At 53.2% G+C, this 20216-nt stretch overlaps 2 protein-coding genes across 2 annotated transcripts in view; both read left to right on the plus strand.

The window, feature by feature from the left end:
* SAR1B (secretion associated Ras related GTPase 1B) overlaps nt 1-20216 on the plus strand; it is a 1003791-nt gene that overhangs the window by 541091 nt on the left and 442484 nt on the right. The gene's annotated exons all lie outside the window — the stretch shown is intronic.
* LOC126956114 (translation initiation factor IF-2-like) lies at nt 17868-20041 on the plus strand. The gene is made up of 4 exons (XM_050792978.1): nt 17868-17931; nt 17982-18083; nt 18404-18918; nt 19302-20041. The coding sequence occupies exons 1-4, from the start codon at nt 17868-17870 to the stop codon at nt 19662-19664; spliced, it is 1044 nt and encodes a 347-aa protein (XP_050648935.1). The 3' UTR covers nt 19665-20041.

Below are 20216 nucleotides of genomic sequence, written 5' to 3' on the forward strand. Positions count from 1 at the left end.
AGAGGAGAGGCAGAAGAGGCACTCAGAGACTCAGCTGCTCCCCTGGCCCCTCAGCCATCTTTGATCACCCGTGTCTCTCCCGAGGCCCTCCCAGAGCTGTGAGGCCAGGCCGGGAAAGCTTTCCGCTGGAGCCTGGGTGGGCCGGACATCCACGCCTGCTTCCCTGGGCTGCCCTCAACAGAAAGAGGACAACTGAGCCACAAGTCCAGCAATGCCACAGCAGCGCCCAGGCATTTCTCTCAGGGAGTCTGTCATGGGTTGAACTGTGTCCCCAAAAAGACATGTTGAAGTCTGAACCTCAGAATGTGAACTTATTTGAAAATAGGGTCATTGCAGATATAACTTGTTAAGATGAGGTCATCCCGGGGTAAGGTGAGCCCTTCGTCCAATATGACTAGTGTCCTTATGAGAAAAGGGAAATTTGGACACAGACACAAGGAGGATGCCACATGATGGAGGCACGGACTGGCATGATGCGTCCACAAGCCAAGGAAAGCCAAGAGTTGCTGGCCATCGCCAGAAGCCAGGAGAGAGGGATGGAACAATGTCCCCGCAGAGCCCCCAGAAAAGAGCCAGCCCTAATTTTGGACTTCTAGCCTCCAGGAAGTGAGAGAATACATTTCTGTTGTTTTAAGCACCCGGTTTTTAGTAGTTTGTTATGGTAGCCCCAGCAAACAAATACTGAGCTCATGGTCATCCTCATCTCCTTCATCTTAAGGCATCTCTACTCTGGCCCCAGTAGGGAAGCAGACACTGAAAACTAAGCACAGATAAGGTCCATGTTGGGTCTCAGAAACAGACAGGCCCCTCTCCTCCTGAAGTGCTCTCAACTACTCAGTCAGCTCATTAAACAGTCACTGCCCCCAGCTTCGACCTCCTCCATAGCATTAAAGATGTTCTCCAGACACTGCACAACAGAGCCTGGACAGACAGAAGGTGAGGGAAGACATGGGGTCCTTAGAAACGCCTCAGGCCACCCCAGAGCTTGGGATAAATGCAGGCAGGGGTGGGCACCACCTGGGATCTGTGCCAGACCTGCAATGTAGGATTAAAATAATGTGAAGGCCATGCCAGCTGACAAGATCATGCTCCACTGAGGCAGGGACCTCTACACCTCAGTGCCTGGGCAGTAAGTGGATCATAACTGCAAGTAAAATAAATGCACATTGTGGAGAGGCAAAGGAGAGGGGACTCCCATCCCCTGCATGGCAGGCAGTGGGGGTAAGAGAAGGAGATGTAAAAATACACCTGAGTATGTCATTAGGATAGATTCAAGAAAGCCCTTCCCCCTGAGGGCATCCCCGACCACCCCCACACCATGTACCTGTGCAAGGTTGCCAACAACCATCAGCACCAGGACCCACCAGGTTACGGGGGTGCCCTTCACTTCCCAGGGGCCAAATATCACTGCTGTGCCTGGTAGGAAAGAAGAAATATTGTGCAAGTTTGAGAGCCTGGCTGCAGAGGTTCAAATCCCAGCTCATCTGCTTACTGGCTGCATGAGCCTGAACAAGTGACTTAACTTGCCTGTGCCTCAGTTTCCTCATCTGTAACATGAGGGGCTAGCCACACCAATCTCTTGGGTCGAGGAGGACTAGATGCGTTAATGCATGGAAAGCACCTGGTGCAGTGTCTGGCACACAGTACGTGCTTGGTAAGTGTAAACTTACACTATTTGCTATCATTATCCCATGTCCTTACAACTCCAGGGAATAGATCCTTTCACTTGCTTTGTCGGCATTCACTAATGACTCTTCTCCGTATGACAACATCCAACAGCTATTTAGAGAAAATTATGCCTTGTGCCAGGAGCACAGAGGAAAGTTACCAAGGCCCAGTGGGAAAAGCAGACAAAACACTCCAAGAATATGAGATATAAAACATCATCATCAGTCGAGATAGGATGACCTAGGAGGTCATGCTGATGAGGGCATGTCAGACCAAAAGAAATTTGGGTCTTGAGAGTTGAATAGGAGTTTATCTGGTGAGTCTTGCCCAGTCCCGTAATAGGTATTCCATCAATAAACAGTGACTAAACTGAGGTAGAGTCACAAAAGAAAATTTCAGCCTAAGAGAAATGAGAATGTATGGTGTGTCCAAGAATAGAGAAGGGATAGGCTAGGGTTTAGCTAGAGTAGGGAGCATGTGAGCAAAAAAGCAGGAAAATAGGTTGAGGTCAAGTGACGCAAAGATCTTGAACGCCACACTCAGGGGTCTTGGCTTCATTCACAGCCTCTGCAGAGCCAAGACGGGGGTGAAGGTGAGGGTGACAAATAAGAGCTGGGCTTAGAAAGGTGGCTTGACTTGCAAAGCAAGTGACACAAAGCTGAAGGCAGGAGCCCAGGGAGGAGGCCAGAGCATTCCCGTCTTCCCTCACCAACCAAGCCCTGCTCTCCATTTGCCCTTGAACCATCTTCCTGGTAGAGATGTTCTCAAGCTCACACCCCTGAAGACCTCACACTCCAGCTATTCTGGCGAAGGACACAGTGCCCACAGCTGCCCACTATCAGAAGATGCCCTCAGCCAAGGCCTTTCAGGGAAACGTTCATGTCTCCATGCAAGTCCCCAGTTGACAAATGGAATTTGGCTCAGAGACAAGTTAAAGCCATAAATTGGGAACCCTGGTAGCAGGGTGACTCCTGGAATTCAAGCAAAATGACACTCAGCACTTAAAGCATGCAGGCCTTTCCTCTCCCTCACTCCCCAAAGGCACCCCCTTCCAGTCTGCTCAATCCAAGGATCCCGGCTAGTGGATTTCTTTCCAAATGCAGGCTGTGATGTTCTGTGTCATGGACACTGAAGAATCCCCCCCACGGCTCTGTGACTTACCCAGCCGGGTCCCAAGCTGTGCTCTGACCTCACCAGCCTGGCAGAGAGGTTGCCAACGCTGCCAACACCACCCTGACCGTCTGCCTGGCAGCTGGGGCCACACTTAGGCAGCTGCCCCAGCATGCACTAAAATTAGGTGGCCCATTAGACCCAGGACATGGTGATCACAGGCACGTTGCCAGTACTGGCTCAGAGGATCATTCCTCCCAGCCCAGGACTCAAGCCAGGGCAGAACAAGAGTAGCCCAGCATCTCCTCTTAGGCCCAGGGAAACTGAGGTCTGGAGAAGAGCAGGGACCACCAAAGAAGTGTAAACTTTGATTTTTGTTTATTTATTCAATAATATTTTCTGAGGCTGAAAAGTAATATATACCTCTAGCAGAAACTGAAAATATATCCCATGAAGAGGTCAGGGAATTGAACAATCAGAATCCCACCGTCTGAGCTAACTCACTTACATTCTGCTGTGTTTCCCTCCTTTGTAGATTGTTTTATACAACAGAAAACTTTAGAGACAATTTATAAAATATTTCTTTCCCCTACTTGTGTCATTTTGGCAAATCATAAAACATTCTTTATACACACTGAGTCAGTTTACAGTATTCCATTTTATTGAGATGCCATAATTAATGTAATAAAAATGTCCTACTGTTGAACATTTAACTTGTTCCTTTTTTTGCTATTATAAATAACACTGCAGTGAACATCCAGGTGCATGAATCTTCGTCCCCATCTATGATGATTTCCTCAGGATGGATTCTAGCCAATGGTATGAATGGGTCACCAAGAGAAGCATACTGTAAGGCCCTGATACAGATTGCCTGCTGCTCTCCAAAAAGCCAAACCACAGGCTAGCTTTTGATAGCAACCTCAAACACCTCTGCCTGCACTGGGCGTGGCTCCTTACAGCCACAGTTTGCTCGTTCGTGGGATAATTTCTCTCCCAAGGAATCCGGTGTCTATAAAGCCTGCCTGTCTAACACTGCAACCACATGAATCTCTTCAGTGCAAGTCTGCCCCATGGTTCCTTTCCCTAAACTAGCCACAGCATCCAAGAGATACAGGTAGGAATCAAGTCCCAGGCCTCAGGGACTCAGAGGTGCTGCTACTCCAGTGTATGTGGGGCTTAAATTAGGGGTCAATGTGAAACCCATGATTACATCCTTTGAATAGCCCCATGGACCTCTCCTACCTCTCCACCTTTCCCCCAGTTCACCCTGCTGTACACACACCCAGGAAATGATCCCCTTGAGGGGTGCTATCCCTCCCCAGCAAGGTTAACTGATGACCCAAATTATGACACCAGACCTAAGCCAGCAACCCATAAAGCAACTTGGCCAAGAATCGAATTGCCTTTGCATGTCCCAGCAGAGAAACTAAACTCCAGGCTCAGTGTAAATAAGCTGTCTCTGGTCCGACGTCAGCCCCTCTTGCCGGCAAGTTATGGATGGCACTGCGTATCACCCATCATAAATACAGCCCCTTGGCTAAACAAAGTTGACAGCTTTGTGCCAATAACCTTTGAACCACTCAAGCCCAGTGTCAATTGTATTTGTCTTCAAGCTGAGGTTTACTCTAGACTGTTTGCTAAATCAGGGCTCATCTGCAGAGATAATTCAAATATATTACAGGCACCAGGCAGACACAAGGGCCTCCCCCACCTGGCCTCACAAGGGTCGCCACCATAGCAGCCTGAACATCCCCTAACCACTCAGCAAGTTATTCTGGGAAAGAACAAGAAACAAGGGGCAAAAAGAGACACGGAGGCCAGGATCATAACCTTGGATCTGCCGCCAGCTCTCTATGCAACCCCAGCGAAGTCACCAGACCACGTAAAGCCTCTGTTTGCTCCTGAATGAAGGGAGAACCTATTCTCCTAAATCACAGAGAACTTATTTTTGGAGGCCTATTAACAAGTGAAATCAGCCTGCATGAAGGAATCAGCTCTGGAAGTGCAGAAATGCAGAATGAGTTCCAACCTCATGCAGGGGATGGATATGCCCAGAGCAAAACCAAGTCCTGCTGGCTTGAAGAGCAGCCAATGTAAAAACAATCTTACCTGACTTGGGTGGGGCATGGGGAGAGGTTCTAGATAGATATGGTATAATACATAGATACCTTTAACAAAAAGCGCTATAAAAAAAATGCAGGGGGAAGCCACTCTGTGGTCAAGGCAGGTGCAGTTACCATGGCCACCGAGGCTGAGCTAATTTGTACAATTTGCATTTCCCTAGTGCCTGCTGCATGCCAAGCACTGGGCGCTGCCAGAGAGACAGGGACTCAGGCAAGGCTTATGCTCCCACAGCCAGGGCCCCCACCGCACACCCACTCTGACCACCCCACCCACCCATCTTCAAAATCTGGGGCCCTCTCGCCCAGGACTCTGAGTCCCCAGTGCTTCTCACCATTTGGGGAGCTTTGCCAAACCCAGCCACGAGCCTCTCACCTGTTAGGACCCCAAACAACCCCCAGGAAGCGGGACCAAGACCCAGGGAAGTACCCCACTCTGCTTCGTCTCATGACCATGAAGCTGTGGGCTTGACAGTTCCGGAGGTTAGGGTAGGAGGACTAGGGAGTCGAGAGCTATGTTTAGATTACGTCCCATGAGCTGCTCTTGAAAATGAATGAGAAGAAACTCCACAAGAAAAACTGTCAAGAATGGAAGGGCCAAAGAGTGAACACAGCTGTCAACAGAGGCTCCAGGCAAGCTGGCCCCAGGCACCCAGCACCTATGAGCATCAGTTCCTCTTATCTGTAAAATGGGAATCACATGCTTTGCCCTAGGAGTCACTGCAAAGATCAGACAAAATGGGAACCATCAAAGCCTTCCGCATCCTGAAACACGCAGGAGGGATTATTGCTGTTATGGTTATAAGGTTGTGCTTCTTGCACCCAGTCAGGAGGCAAGAGATTCGAGTTGTGCCTCTGGTTCCAGAATTCTGCCTCTGCCTCTGCCTCTGCTTCAGGAAAGTGTCCACCACCACCCCTAGGCATCACCAGAATAACGAGAGACTTGCACAAGGCAATCTCTAAAGTCTGTTCAGCTCTCATGCCATAGGATTGATTCTGTGATGTGGGTTAACTACAGAGGCCAGCCCATTGCAAGATGCCCCCTCCTCAGAGGTCAGCCCACCCCTCAATCCCCAACAATATGATGGGAGGAAGCTGGCAAGACCAGGGTCACTGTCACCCACCTTTGGGATTCTCACCCCCGTCTGGGATGCCAGACCCCTCCAGCTTCCACATCTCATCTCAGCTGGCACCTGGAAGACGGGAGAAAAAGGTCACCGTGCTCCATGCCTGGACCATCTCTTTACCATCCACGTACCTGGAAGCAGGAAGAGAGCAAGGCGGCAGCGCCTGTGCTGAGAAGGAAGGCAGAAGACATTTATAAATGACCCTCTTAGCTGTTTACGAGACACCTTCTGAGAGAAAGCAGAGGAGGAGAAATAAACTTGAAGTAGGGAGACCTGGCGGGCGTTGCGATGCGCTTTGATAAGCCAGCTGTGCCAGCATTTCTCCTCCATTTTTATGACCACCTTTACGGCCCTGTGTTTGGGACTCTTTATCAGGGTCCGGAAGGAGACCGTGAGCAAGATCCAAGGCAAAGAGGCTTCCCCAGCAACTCCACAAGCAGATACAACCTCATCTGGAGATCAAGATAACCTCTGTTTTACTCCCATTCCAGGCGGCCATACCCCAGACACCCATATCTGAGGTGGACAAGAAATGCCGGAGCACGGCAATAAATCTGCAGATCCAAGCCCTCCTGGAAGCCCTGACTGAGCCAAAGCCACATGGAAACAAAACCAGGGCTGGGGCTGGGACTAAGGTTCTCCTGAGACCTCTTAGCAGCCCTGATTCATCAGGACACTCTGGAGCTGTTGTCCCAAAGCCCACTGAAGTTGGGAAGAGCGTTTCAGGGCTCCCCCACCAAGCAGGGTTTGGGGTCACACCCAGGTTGGAGCTGGGACTCTGCCATCTCCACTCCCCTGAACTTGCCAGGATTGTGAAAAGGCTGAAAGCACCAGGGCAGGAAGCTCTTGCATCAGCCAACCTAGGTCTGAATCCCAATTCCTCCCTGTGCTGCCTGAGGCAGTAACTCCCTCTGGGCCTTAGGTTTTCTCATCTGTAAAATGGCCCATGCAACAGTACCTAACCTTGTACGATGGGGCACACAGAAGGAACTCAACAAATAGGAGCATTACATTGGATGACTCGACAAAGTAGCCAAGAGGCCAGAACTCACTACCTGTTTTCACAAACTGGCTGTGCCCTAGAAGCCTGAAACCTTCATACCAGCCTCATCTGAATGATGGTGGCTCTAACCCCTGCCCTACATATGTGGCAAACCATACTGGGCTCCTAACATATCATTGTGCTTGGGGGAAAGGAAAGTGCTTCAGACATGGAGAAAGGCATAGTTCTGGAACTCCCAAAAAGCCTGTGACCAAAAACAAGCCTACAAAGACAGGACATGCTAAATACAAAACTCCAGGATCATGGCAAGGGAACAGGAGAGTAGATATAATCATGGTCAGGGAGGGAGGCCGGAGAAGGCTTCTCAGAAGAGAGGTATCTGAGCAAGGCCTGAACGGGTGAATAGGAGTTTGCCAAAAGGAAGAGAAGGAAGAGGAGAAAGCCTCCTGCAGTCAGTTAGGCTGGTACTGGGTCCTTGGTGAGTCCCATGGAGAGGCGGCAGAGATGGCTGGGAAAGGGCAGCAGAGGGTGCACAGAAATGGTGGACCAGCATCCAATTATTAAGAACCTTGAATGCAGGCTGGGTAAGCTCAGTCTCATGTTGAAGGTGTTGATCTGGAGTCTGGGGCTGGTAAAGGTGTGGGACAAGGCGGCCACATCAACGTAGATCTAGATCGCTTTGGGGAAACTCCTCTTGGATCACAGCAGAGGGGAGCGTTCCGGGGTGGCTGGCGAAGAGGCCAGAGAGCCCGCGGAAATGTTCGCCTAAGGTCTCAGCTGTGTGGACTCCAGGGTGCCCGCCTTGGGGTAAATCACAGCCGCCCCAGGTGGCTGGATCATTGCACTCACCGCCTGCGCGCGCCTGCACCAGCGCTGCTGGCAACCGCGAGGCTGGGGACAGACGCCCGAGTGCGGCCCTGGCGGCTCCACGGGTCTCCGGTGGCACAGCGGGCTCTGCGACGCGCGGCTCTGGACCTGGGCGCGAGCACCTGCTGCTGGGCCACCCGGCACCTCGTGCGGAAGAGTGAGGCCGCGCGGACACCCCGAGTGTTCCTCTGAGCTCCGTGCCTCTGCGTCAACTCGCTGTCCCCAAGTGGTCAGAACCCTTACAGTCAAAACCCACACGCGTCCTCCTCGCCGGGCACAGTTCGGGCCCTCTGCGCCCACGTTCTGTGAGATGTGCTCGCGGCCCGCGATCGGCCTGCTGGTCCCAGCAGCCATGCCGGGATGGGCTCCAGAGAGGCTCTGGGCGCTTTCCCTCTGCCTCGCCACTTTTGATCTCCCCCTTCCATCGCCCTAGCCCCTCGCCCTCCTGCCTTTCCCGGAGACAGCTCCTGGTGTGCCATGAGGGCATGCCCGCCGCCCCCCAAGCAGAACCTCAAAATGCCTATTTATTTACAGTTTTAAACGTTTTATTTTGAAATAATATAAATTCACGGGAGTTGCGCCATATTTCCTTATCTGAAGTAATATAGATTCACCTAGTTTTTCCTAGTGACTATACCTTATTAGCACAATAGCCAAACCAGGCAATTGATTGGTATAAAGTGTGCATATAGTTCCATGTCATTTTATCACATACGTAAACTCATGAGATCACCACCGAAATCCAGACACTGAATCAACCCACCAACACCAAGATCTCCCCACTGCTCTCTGGACAGGCACACTCACCCCCTCTCCCCACCAGCCCCAGCTCCCGGCCCAATCTGTTTTCCACATTGAAATGTTCGTCATTTTGAGGGTGTTACATAAATGAAGTCAGACAGTAAGTGTCCTTTTGAGATTGGCTTTTTTTCACTCAACATAATGCCCTTGAGACTCAGCCAAAAGGAATCAACTGTTTGTTCCATTTTATTTCTGGGTAGTGTTCCATGGTATGGATGCACCAGTTTGTTTAACCATTCACCTATTGTAGGACATCTTAGTTGTTTCCAGCTTTTGGCCATCACAAATAAAACTGCTATAAAAACTCAGGTACCTGTCAGGAAGCTGAGCATCTGCCCCATTTTTAAACTATTCACATTTCTTCAAAATGTCTTTTTTTAAGTGGTTTGTGTTTATGATTTAATTATGTTTACATGTTTAGACCTACTTCCTCCCAAAAGGCTTTAAGATGGCCTTTTCTTAAGTACATACAGTAAAACAAATTAAAAAATCAAATCAAAATGGGGAACGGAGAATGAACTCAAGAGATCCAGCCTCAGACACAGGCTGGTGAAAGGGTCCACACCTAAATGAAGGTGGCTGGGGAAGTGGGGACCACTCTTCACCCATCCCAGGCCCACCAGAGAGTGGAAGGCAAAATAGAAGCGTGAGCAGGAAGCAGGGAACCCAGACGTATGGACCCAGAACCCAGCAACAAGCTCCACAAAGGCCCCAGCCTGCATTCCTCTGTCCTCCAGGAGGGAGGGCCAGTCACCAGCCTTTCCATAAAGCAGTTCCCACACACACTGGCAGCCCCTCTTCCCCCTCTTTGTAGGCTAGGGTGTGGGTGGCTAAAGAGGGTTTCTCCATTGCCATGCTAGAGGCCCAGATGGACCCTTGGCCAGGTGGGAACCCCACAAGGCTGCTGGAATGAAAGAAAGTACCTGACCTGGGGTGAGTCCTTCCCATCATAGGCACTGAGGCCCCAAGCTCACCTCTAAAGCAAGGTACACAGCCGGGGAAGCCTGGACAAATGGTGACAGTTCCACAGTAATTCTGGGTGGGCCTGTGACAGAGCCCAGGATGGGGAAAGCACCCGGACTTTCTCTACCAAGTCTCCTGGCCAGCTCTCCTCTTCCTGAGGGCCCATGGAGTGGGTGCCTTGAAGAATACTGGACACAGGGCATGGAGAGCCAGTGGGAAGCATGGAGACACAGACTGAGGCATGGAGAGCTCAGGCCACATCCCCGGTGGGGGGTCCAGGGGCCAGAGCCTAGGGATCTGGACCATCTCCACTTAGAAAAAAAGGAGGCCCAGCCTTGCTAAGTAGGCCAGATCATCAGTGAACTAAGGAATTTGGCCTTTCCTGAGTTCCCCCTGCTAGGACACCTCCTTCCCAGCTCAAAGGAGAAAGGCAGGGGCCCTTGGTAGTCCTCCACTGGTCTCTCATCCAGACCAGCTCAGCCACCTCTTATCCCCCACCCCCCAACCTTCCTAGAGCAGAGCCCTGCTCAGGCCATTTCCCAGCTCAGACATCCTTGCCTGAGATGGTCCCCAGGGGGTGGGAAAGGCACCTCATCACACCCCCATGAGCACTCTGGGCTCTGCCACCCTGAACTCAACTGAACCTGCAGGTCCCCAAACAGCCCATCTTCCCCAGCTCCACGTGCTTGCCTGTCTGTGCATTCTCCTAAACACCCTCTCACCTGCTCTGAAGGAAGTCTTGCCAGGGCCTCGAGCCCCGGTGCAAAAGGTACCTCCTCTAGGCAGCCTTCTCTGATGCGGGCCCTCACCTGATGCTCACAGTAACAGGGGATGAGAAGGTGGGGGATCGCAGCTGGCTGGCCAAGCCATATTACAGCAAAGAAACTGAGGCCCAAATAGGCAAAGTGTCTGGTCTTGCCACTCTCTGCCTCCTGCCCTGCCCTCTTCCTTTGAAGAAGTAGGTGGCCATATTTGTCTGGAATATGGGCAGAAAGAACAAGGTTCCCTTGAGCCCCCCAGTTCTGGGGGCGGGAGTATTGAGACCCCTCCTAGCCTGAGTATATCCAGGTGTCACAAGCTCCCAGGTCCCAGGACTAGACCAGCTCTGCCTCTTAGGAAACTTTACCACTGTTGACTTTAGCCAAACTTCCTGGTTCCTACAGGAAGAGGGACCTTGGGATGTACAGGTCACACTGACCTCCCAGCCTGCCAGGCACCTCAGGTGACCCAGCACCCAGGGACTCCCAGAGAGATGCAGCTCGTGGAGCAAGAAGGTTGCCACCAACATGGCCCAAGCTCTGGCCAGCTGGCCCAAAGCACGTGGGAGAGGATGATGGCAGCTTTGGCAGAGGACAGAAGCCTGGAGACAAGGTCCCATGGAGCCTTCAGGCCCAGGCCACTCCCTTTTCCTTGCTATTTATGGCCCCTTGGAGGCTGCTTTCCCCCTTTGTTCTGCCAAACAAGCTCACTCCTGACTCCCAAGCCAGCCAGGGACTTGGCAAACATTTGTCAAGACTCGTCCCCTCACTTTGTGTTTGTCTACGCGGCAAAGATCTGGGCTCTGTGCACAGACAAGTTTCCCCTCCAAGGCTCAGGGGGAGCCCTCATCCTCAGTGGCCCCAAGGCCCCACTGCAGGTATACCAAGGTAGGAGTCTCTCTATCCACCAAAAGTTCAGCGTCCCTTCACCCTGCCTGAAATGCCACCATTGTTCCTCAGTACCATGCATTCCCCCTGGGGCAAGAATAGCATCCAGGCCGTGTCACTCAGACAGTCACACGTAAGTACAGGCACTTGAGGAGTTTTGGAGAAGGGGGTGGGGGAGCCTGTGAAGACTCAAGGCTTAAGGTGGAGGGCCGAGGGTGAGCTAGAATCCAACAGGAGGCAAGGGAAGGGGAGACAGGTGCACCCCCAGCTCCAGCCTCCATGGGAGGGGCTGACCCCACCCTGTGTCCTGGACTCACCAGGATGGTTCTGCCCAACCAGTCGAGGTCAATGTGCCCTGATTCATGCTGCTAGACAGGCAGACAGTCCCCAGTAAGGCAAGGTCTCTGGGGAGACGCCAGGTTCTCATTTCATAGTCGATGCCAGGATGAAGAAAGATGGAGGTCAGTGCCAGATGGAGCCCCAGAGAGCAGACACATTCCAGGGAGAGTGAATCTCTGGGCCTCAGTTTCCCTGCATATACAGTAGGAACACAGAGGGGAGCCCACTATCCTGGAGGCCGTGGCTGCAGCTGCCTCAGATTCCCTGGCAAAGGGCAGGAGGGAGGGAGCAGCCCCAGACACAACCCAGACACCAGGCAGCACTTTCACCTCCCTGCAACTTGAATTCTTTGATCCTTGAAGATGGAAACAGTCCCTGCTCTACAGATTCGCTTTGAGAACTAAAGGAGCTAATGTACAGGAAGATGTTTGCAAAGACCTGACACACACCTGGGGGCCTAATCCATGCGAGCTGATGTTATTATTACTGTTATTTGGGGCTTTAGCCATGTCAGCGAGCCTCAACCAATTTGAGTTCCTCGTGTAAAATGAGCTGGCAGCCAGTCGTGATGGGGAAATAGCCTGATACAATGAGCCCACTTCAGACCTAGCACAGAGCTGGTGCTCAGAAAGTGTTAGCCCCTCTGCGTGCATCCAGTAGGTATTCAATAGATGCTTGCTGACTTCAATCACAAATGGCTAACAGGACATTTAAAAGGAACAAGAAACAGGTCCCTGAGGGATAAAGAGGGAGGCTGCCTTGGCTATCCCCAGGGTCCAGGACCCTTGGAGGCTGGGCTGGAAAGCCTCTAAAGGGGCTCCTACAGTTTGCAAACTATGGCCTAGGGAGCTCTGGAGCTCCTCGGGGGTATCTGTTGCATCCGAAGGGGCTACAGGGGAGAGCAGACAGCAACCAGGGCATCACTTCATTCCTCTGTTTAGGGGTCTTAGTAAAGTTTCATCTGAAAAATGTGCCCTGTTGCTAGAACTAACCTCACTTCTAATTTTTTAGGTGAGAAAATAAAGCCCAGAGAGGACGATCAGCAAGGAACCCAGCACCTTGGAGCCATGGAAACCCTTCTTGGTGCCTCTTTAGGCTCCTCATGGTAGCAGGGGCAGGAGGGCACACAGGGTGTTGTGCACCTAGCCCCAGGTAGATAAGAACATCCAGATGCACCTGCCCTTCACTAGCTTTGTCATGGCCCTGCCCCCATCCCAGCTTCAGGGTAAACCCCTGCTACCCTCAGTGCTCAGCCAGTAGGTCACTTCTTCCAGGAAGTCTGCCCTGACCACCAGGTTAGCTTTGCTCTCCTTGTTCTGTGCTCCCATGGCTCCAAACCGGCACCACTTCTAAAGATGCATTCATCTTTGGATCTGATCCCCTGTGAGGGATTGCATCAGCATTGTCCATCACTCCTGAGTCCCCAGCATCCCACCCAATGCCAGCACATAGAGTGGGTACTTAATAATTGCCTGTTGAATGAACGACTGAAGTATGGCCTCCATTTTCCTCATCTGCAAGATGAATAAATACCACCTTCCAAGGTAAGAAAAGTGGGCCCCTCACTGGGCTGTCTGGTAGGCTGGCAAGCCAAGAGCTCAGACAGCAAGGGTCCTTCTCCTGCTGCCCCTGAGCAGCTTCCGAGGTCAGGCAGCCAGGCAGGAACCACCCACCAGTTTCCTCTGCCATGGCGGAGCCTCAATCTAATGAGCAAAGGCCTGGGCTGGTGGGCATATGGGGTTCCTTACCAAGACTCTAGGGCATCCCACCCACCAGAAATGCCTGCCAGGCTGGCACAGACCCTCCTAGCATGAATATTTATTTAGGATTTGCAGAGAAGGGAAAAACACAGACTACTACAAAGCATCTGCAGAGGAAAAGAGACCACAAAGCCCCGGGGATCCCGTAGGGGCTCCCATAGCCAGCCCTGGCCTGACCCTAAGATCTACCAAGGGCTGCTTGGGATGGTCTCGTGAGCTGTGGCTGAGGGCCAGGCCCTCCGCATATGGGCATCTCTGTCCCTCACAACCCTGCGAGGCAAGAACTCTGCATCCCTCATTGAATGCCTAAGAAAACAAGGCTCACAATGCTAAGGGGGCAGAACTGACGCTCGCACCCAGGCTGACTCCTGGGAGCCTTGAGTACAGGGAGAATTGGGGCCAGGCATAAACATAGAGCATCTCAAGTCCCCAGGTTCTGTTCCCTCTCTGGTACTAGAGTGAGACTGGAGTGCCAGGGTGCACAGCATGGAATGAGGCTATAGCAGTGCTGGCCCCCAACCACCCTTACAACTGCACAAAATGCACTCCTATCTCCCCACAGGGAGGTGACCCAAGGACCCCCAGGAACAATGGCAGTCACTGTGAAGCCACCAGCTGTGTACTTCCAGGGTTCCCAGGCTAAAGGGTAGCAGCCCACAACACTGAGGAAACATAAATATTTCATGGGCCACTCCCTCCCAGCCTCCAATCCTGTGTTCAATTATCATGAAACAATTCAGAATTTCCAACTCAGGGCTAATAGGCTGCCATCAGCCAGTCAGCCAGTGCGGGCAGGGGCAATTACTTTAAAAGCTTCCGACAGGGTTGTTCACTGTACTGGCTCCCCGAATTGTCTATCTGTGATAGTGGCTGTGCCCCTTCAGGCCCTGAGCACTCTGTGTCCTGTGCAGGAGGGAGACATCTGGAGGGAGACCAAGGCACTGGCTGCAGAGCTTGCGATCATGAGACTCACTAGGCCTACAGATGGGTAAACTGAGGTCTTCGAGGGGCAGCTCCAGAAAGGCAGGGGCCATAATGTCTCACCTTCACATTTCCCATGCCAAGCTGTGGCCTCCTGCATTCATGGCAGATGAGTGGACAAAGGCTGATGGATTGATGGAGAAATGAAGGGATAGATAGAGAAGCTGGGCAGCTCAGCAAATGATGTTGCAATAATATGCTTCCATCTCACCTCAAATCCATCCTCCTCTCTCCAGGCAGAGTGGGCTTTTAAGATACACATCTGGCCAGGTCTCTCACTGTTCAAACCCTTCATCTGCTCCTCTTTGCTTTCAGGATAACATCCCACCCTCCTATCAAAGATTATGGAGCCCTGTGGGATCTGGTTCCCACTTGATTCTCCAACTTCCTCTTCCCCTATCTGTTGCCCTGCCTTCTCATCTGTTCCAGTGCTATTATGAAGCCACACTGTCTTCCTTTATTATCAAGCATACCACAGTTTATCTCACTTCAGATCCTTTGCACATTATATTTTCCTAGGGAGGGGTCCCCAGGTGGTAGAAAAACTGTTACAGCCAACTCCTCTGTGTGTCACTCAAGACGCTTCAACAGCAGGCTGCAGATTTCTCTCCAACACTGTGCTCCCACTATGTAATGGATTTCTGTGTCTGCCTCCTTGACTCAACCCAAATGAACAGGAGCCACCTATCTCTGTATCTCTGCAATCACAGGCACAAAACAGGTGCTCTCTACATTTTTTTCGACCTGAGAGGTCATTCTAGGAGGGTCTCAGGACAGGGTTCTGTCCAGTGTTCCATGCAGATGCTGAGAGGACTACAATGAAAACAATACTTCAGATGCCCAAATAGCTTCTCATTTTGCTTTGACTACCAATACTTGCACAGTGCAATAGAATAATGCTCAAATACATTAATATCTTACCTGATCCTAGGGGGTCCTCCCTACTTTTAAAGCCTCAAACTTCCTCCCTCTCACAGATAAAAAAGGGAGTACAAATACATTCCCTTCCTTACTCTGTGGATCCATTCCTACAGGTAATCAAGACTCCGAGCTTCCCCTCCGACTTTCTGGCAGTGCTTCACCTCTCCCCACAGATGAGTGCAGGAACAATCCTGATGGACTTCAGACTCTCCCAACAGAGCCAATCCTTCCCCATCACATTGGACTGGACTTGCTACCCATACCATCAGCAGCCCCCTGAGAAATTTCACAGGGCAGAGTCTTCTTTGGAAACCAACCCTTTCCCTCCACCAACTCAGAGAACTTATTCCAAATAGATGCCAGGACTCTTGGAGGAGCATGGTGACTCTGGGGTGCAGCCTCTGACCCTGGCCAAGCAAAGGCCTGAGCCACTCTTCCCCCACAAAGTGATTGGTGCAGGAGTGGGCATGTAAGCTGTACCCAGTCAATCAGCATAACTAAATCCCTTGCCCACTCTGGGGAGGGTCCTATAGTTGTTGCCAAGAGACGCTCAGCCCTGTTCTCAAGAAGCTTACAACTGGTAGGGGCAACAGGTTTTAATCTATCATTACACAAATATTTAATTTCAATACTGTTGCAATAAGAGCTATGAAGGAAAAGAATACTCCCCCTAGTTTTACTTGGTATTAAGATTTGGAAAAAAAAAAAAAAAAAAACACTGCCTGAAGAATTGTTATGGTCCTCTGTATAATAGTGGCTGCAGACATTTGCTCATTATGTTCAGCATGAACCCATGTAACAAATTCATCAAAGCGTTTTGCACTAGGGAGAAAAATTTATATTAGAGGAAGCACAGTAGTTTGGACTGAAACACAAAGAAAATTCAGCCAATTCTGCTGACCTTCTTTGATGGGGCACCTGGAAGCTGAAAAGTAAAGTGATATTCAGGAACAGTGACTACTACTTCTCTTCCTGGTGAATCCTGCCCCAAATCTCTTCTCTCTCTGATTCCCGATTCCACTGTGCCAGTGGGAATATATGCTCCCCAAGATGTCAAAACTAAAGGGAAATTGAAAAAAAAAATCTTTTTAGAGAAGGGAAAATAAGATTATAAAAAGTGTGTTTTGTACCCCCCAAGTTTCACTAAGAACTTCCTGACTTCCAGGCCCTGGTGTGCCCCACTCACCAGCCTGGCCAGCTATCCTGGACCAAACTTCCTAGCACCTAAGCAGGGGATGAGGGCAGATAAACTAAATCAGAAAAGGGATCTGTTCCTCCTAGACTCAACCAACATGACCACCGTGGAGAAAGAAGGAAACAAAAACAAGAGCAAACTCTCTTAAAGAACAACCTGGCATCTATCACCGTTAGCATTCAGCCCCTCTGTCCACAGGACTCAGGACCAAGCCTCTCACCTTCATTATCTCATCCATTTCCCAAGAAGCAGGAATTCTTTTTCTCACATTTCACAGATGGGGAAGCTGAGGCTAGGAGAGGTTATGTTATTTGCCAAAGTCACACAACTAGTAAAAGCCACTGACAAGATTCAGGCTCAGGCCATCAGGTGCCAGAGGCAGCATTTTTTGGCACCATAGGCCCTGCCTGGGGACAAGAGCATGCAGAAAATCTCGTAAGAGATGAGAACAAAACTCGGAAAATTGCTAGCATGCAGGGAGGGGGCATGCAGGGAGGGGGGAAGGTGTGATTTCCTGCTACAGACGCCAGAGTAAAAGCCACCCCAGGAGTGCCTGTGCAGCCCTCCATAGTAAGGTCCAGCGGTTGCATTTATGCCCAAAGATGCCCCTGGTGCTTGGAGTGGAAGGTTCCAGAAACAAGATTGGAAGCTTCTCGGCTTAGCAGTTCTAGGGCTGGACCCTCCAACAAGCCATTTTACACATTCAGCAGTCAATGGGGGGGAGTGGACGTAGGGGGCTAAAATGCCCACAGCACAGGGTCCAAGTCGGCAGACTGCACTTTCTCCACGTCCAGGGTCCGCTAGTGCCGGCATCGGGGACTCAACCCCGGGTGCACAGAGCCCGGCACACACCACTGGAGAGGGATTCCTGCTGTTGAGGGTTGAGAGGAGGGTATGGAGTCCCCCGAACAGCACGACAGGGTTCAGGGGCCACCTGGCAAGGCCTGAATGCTGAGGCCTCTGTGAGCTTGGGTCGGGCTAGCTTCCCACTTCGGAGGTTGGGGAGGGCGTCGTGGGCCTCTGCGTTCCCAGGCCAAGCCGCCCTGGAGGCACGGACTAGCAGGACGCCGAGGTGGCGCGGGTCGCGGCCTCTCCCGCAGCAGCTGTCGGCGAGAACCAGGCAGGGAGGCGCCGCTGCTGACTGCACCTCATGAAACATTCACGCCCGGCTGCCGCGCTGCCATCTCCCGGCACCTTGCGCCCGAAACGGTCGCTCTGGAGCCCGTGGCCGTCCGCGGCCGTCCCTGAGAGGGTCAGGCCACAGCTCGACCTGCCCTGTGGTCCCATCCCAGAATCCCAGCAGCAAGCAGGCTCAGGCTGGGCACTTCGGGGTACCAGGAGTAGGTTCAGCCAACTGGTTTCCCCCATGAGGCTTCGCGCACAGGGTTATCTGGCCACGGGGCAACGCTGGGGAGCCCTGTGGCCTGAGGGTGAGCAAAGGGCAGGCTCCCAGTTCCCTTGCGTCCAGCCCATCTCCCAGTGGCAGCCAGCCAGGAACAGGCCTGCGGGGCCACGGAGGTGGAGGCGTCACCGTTCGCAGGCCCGGAGCAGGATGGCCGCTGGGGGATGTGCAGGCATAGGGGTTGGACAAGGGGCCCCAGAAGTGTCTGTCCTGAGGGGTTGGTCTGCCCTTTCCTCACCAGCCCAGCCCCTGAGGAGAGAGAAGGAGGCAATCCCCCAAACAGGGCAGGTCGGGCGGTTGCCCCTCCCTAGCACCCCCTACTCCCAAACACAGAAACCCTGGGGTCTGTCCTCAAACCTCCCTGGCTGCCACGTTCTGGGCAGCGGACTCTCCCTGCCAACACGCAAGACCAGCTCCCTCCCGCAGGCTGAGCAGAAAGAAGAAAGGTCCAACCTCAAAACCCCCGACTCGACCACCAGCCCCTGTCTAAACGGAAGTAGGGCCAGCCCCTCACAAGTCAGGTGGGAAACTGGGCCCAGGGAGAGAAAGTGCGCCAGGGCCAGGCTGGGACCCGCTGCGGCTTGGTCCGCATGCGGCCGGGCGCCTCCACGGAGGTCCCAGGGCGAGCTCCCGGGCCTCGACACCCGGCCGCCAGCCACGCGGACCCCAGCCTGCGCCCCGAGGGAGGCCGGGACCCCTAGCCGGCGGGACTGCGCGCCGCCCCTCTCCCCTCAGGTCCCGGCGAGCGCCTAGCTTCCCCTCCCCCGCTTCCCGCCTCCCGGCCGGTGTCCCCGCCTTCCCCGCGGGCGACGGGCGGCGGCGGCTGGAGGAGCGGGCCGAGCCGAGGCCGCCCCGGCCTCGCGCGCTGGGATGTAGCGAACCAGCAGGGGTCGAAGAACCGTGCAGTGCCAGAGCCAGAGCTGGATCCGGGTCCCACAGCCGGAGCCGAAACCTGAGCCAGAGTCCGCGGCGGGCGAGCCCGGAGCCAACGAGCCGCAGACACAGCGCTGCCCAGGTGGGGTAAGAGACGCTGGGCTAGGCGCGCAGGGTCTCCGCGTTGGAGGGGCGCAGGGAGGTGGCGGCCGAGTCCTGAGCAGTTTGCTTCTGGCGTGTGTGGGTCCAGCCGGCAGCGCCTGACAGCGCAAGGCGCGGAAGGTCAGGAGCCTTCGAGGCAGCGCGAGGAGCTCGTTCCTGCACCCAGGGCACAATCATAGCCGCCGTCACCGGGTGCTACCCCACCTAACTGGTGGGATCAACCCTCTGCTTTAGCTCCGGACACCCCAAGAGGGTAGCAGCCTCGGGGTCATGGGCCACGGCCCCGCGAAGGGCACAACCTGGGAAGCCGGTGGCAGCCCCTCGCGGCGTTGCGGGACGCAGGGCCCCCATCCCCACCCCCAGGAGAAGTGGGCAGGAGAGAGGGCCGCCCGCTGCTCCCCGCTGCGTCCAGCGATAGAGTGCCCCACCACCCATGGAAGTGCCGGCCCCTCTGCGTGGCCCGGGACTTCGGCCGTGGCTTCGCTTCAAGAGGGTATTTTTCCCAAACGAAACCGCTTCATTCGTTCGTTCGTTCGTTCGGGCAGCAATGCCGCAGAAAAGCAGCAGACGTCGGTCCGCGCCCTGGCTCTCTTCGCCCCGGACCCAGACGTCCCGTCGCAGCGCTCGGAAGTGCCCCCAGCCCATGGCGGCCTGCCCTCGCCGGCACAGGTCGGGCTTTTTCTTCCCAGGAGAGAAACCCCAAATTTCCTTCGTAACGTCCAATAAAGACATTCCCGCGGCTTCTCCCGGGTTTGGTTGTTGACGCAGGGTCCCAGAGCACTGCAGCCGCTTCTCAAGAACCGGGTCTCGGATTTCTGAAATTGACCAGCTTCGTAAATTGGAGCCTATTCTCCCGCAGCAAAGGGCCCCAAAGCTGGTATCGCAGTAATGGGAACCCCAGGCTGGAATCCGGGTCCCAAACTTTTCCGATTTAGGAATTCCCTGAATCTACAAATATTTAGTTCACTTTTCTGAAAAACTAAGGCTTGTGTATTCTCTTGATATCCCTGTGACCTCTGAAAGCCACCAGGGTCAGAGGGAGGAAATCCCAGGTTGCTGTCCACTAGGGGAGGATTCAGGTCTAGGGTTCAGGTCTAGGGTAGTCAGGGCAAAAGCTACAGGCAGCAGGGGCAGCACAGAAGACCTGCTGTCCCCGTACCCTTTCCTGGGGCTGCTTTGGGCCTCCCGCCTCTCTTCCAGGGAAAGGAAAAGAGGTGGGCTGGGGCGTGGAGACCAGGCTGTCTGGACTCTAGGATGCAGAGGCCTCCACACAGGCTT

Source organism: Macaca thibetana, chromosome 6 (genome assembly GCF_024542745.1).
Source record: "Macaca thibetana thibetana isolate TM-01 chromosome 6, ASM2454274v1, whole genome shotgun sequence".
NCBI lineage: Eukaryota > Metazoa > Chordata > Mammalia > Primates > Cercopithecidae > Macaca > Macaca thibetana.

Coding starts and splice junctions, on each gene's coding strand:
- LOC126956114 (XM_050792978.1), top strand. CDS start 17,868: ATGAGGCTTCGCGCACAGGGTTATCTGGCCACGGGGCAACGCTGGGGA. Junction 17,932..17,981: donor GGGAGCCCTGTGGCCTGAGG/GTGAGCAAAGGG, acceptor CCCATCTCCCAG/TGGCAGCCAGCCAGGAACAG. Junction 18,919..19,301: donor GCAGACACAGCGCTGCCCAG/GTGGGGTAAGAG, acceptor CCCCACCCCCAG/GAGAAGTGGGCAGGAGAGAG.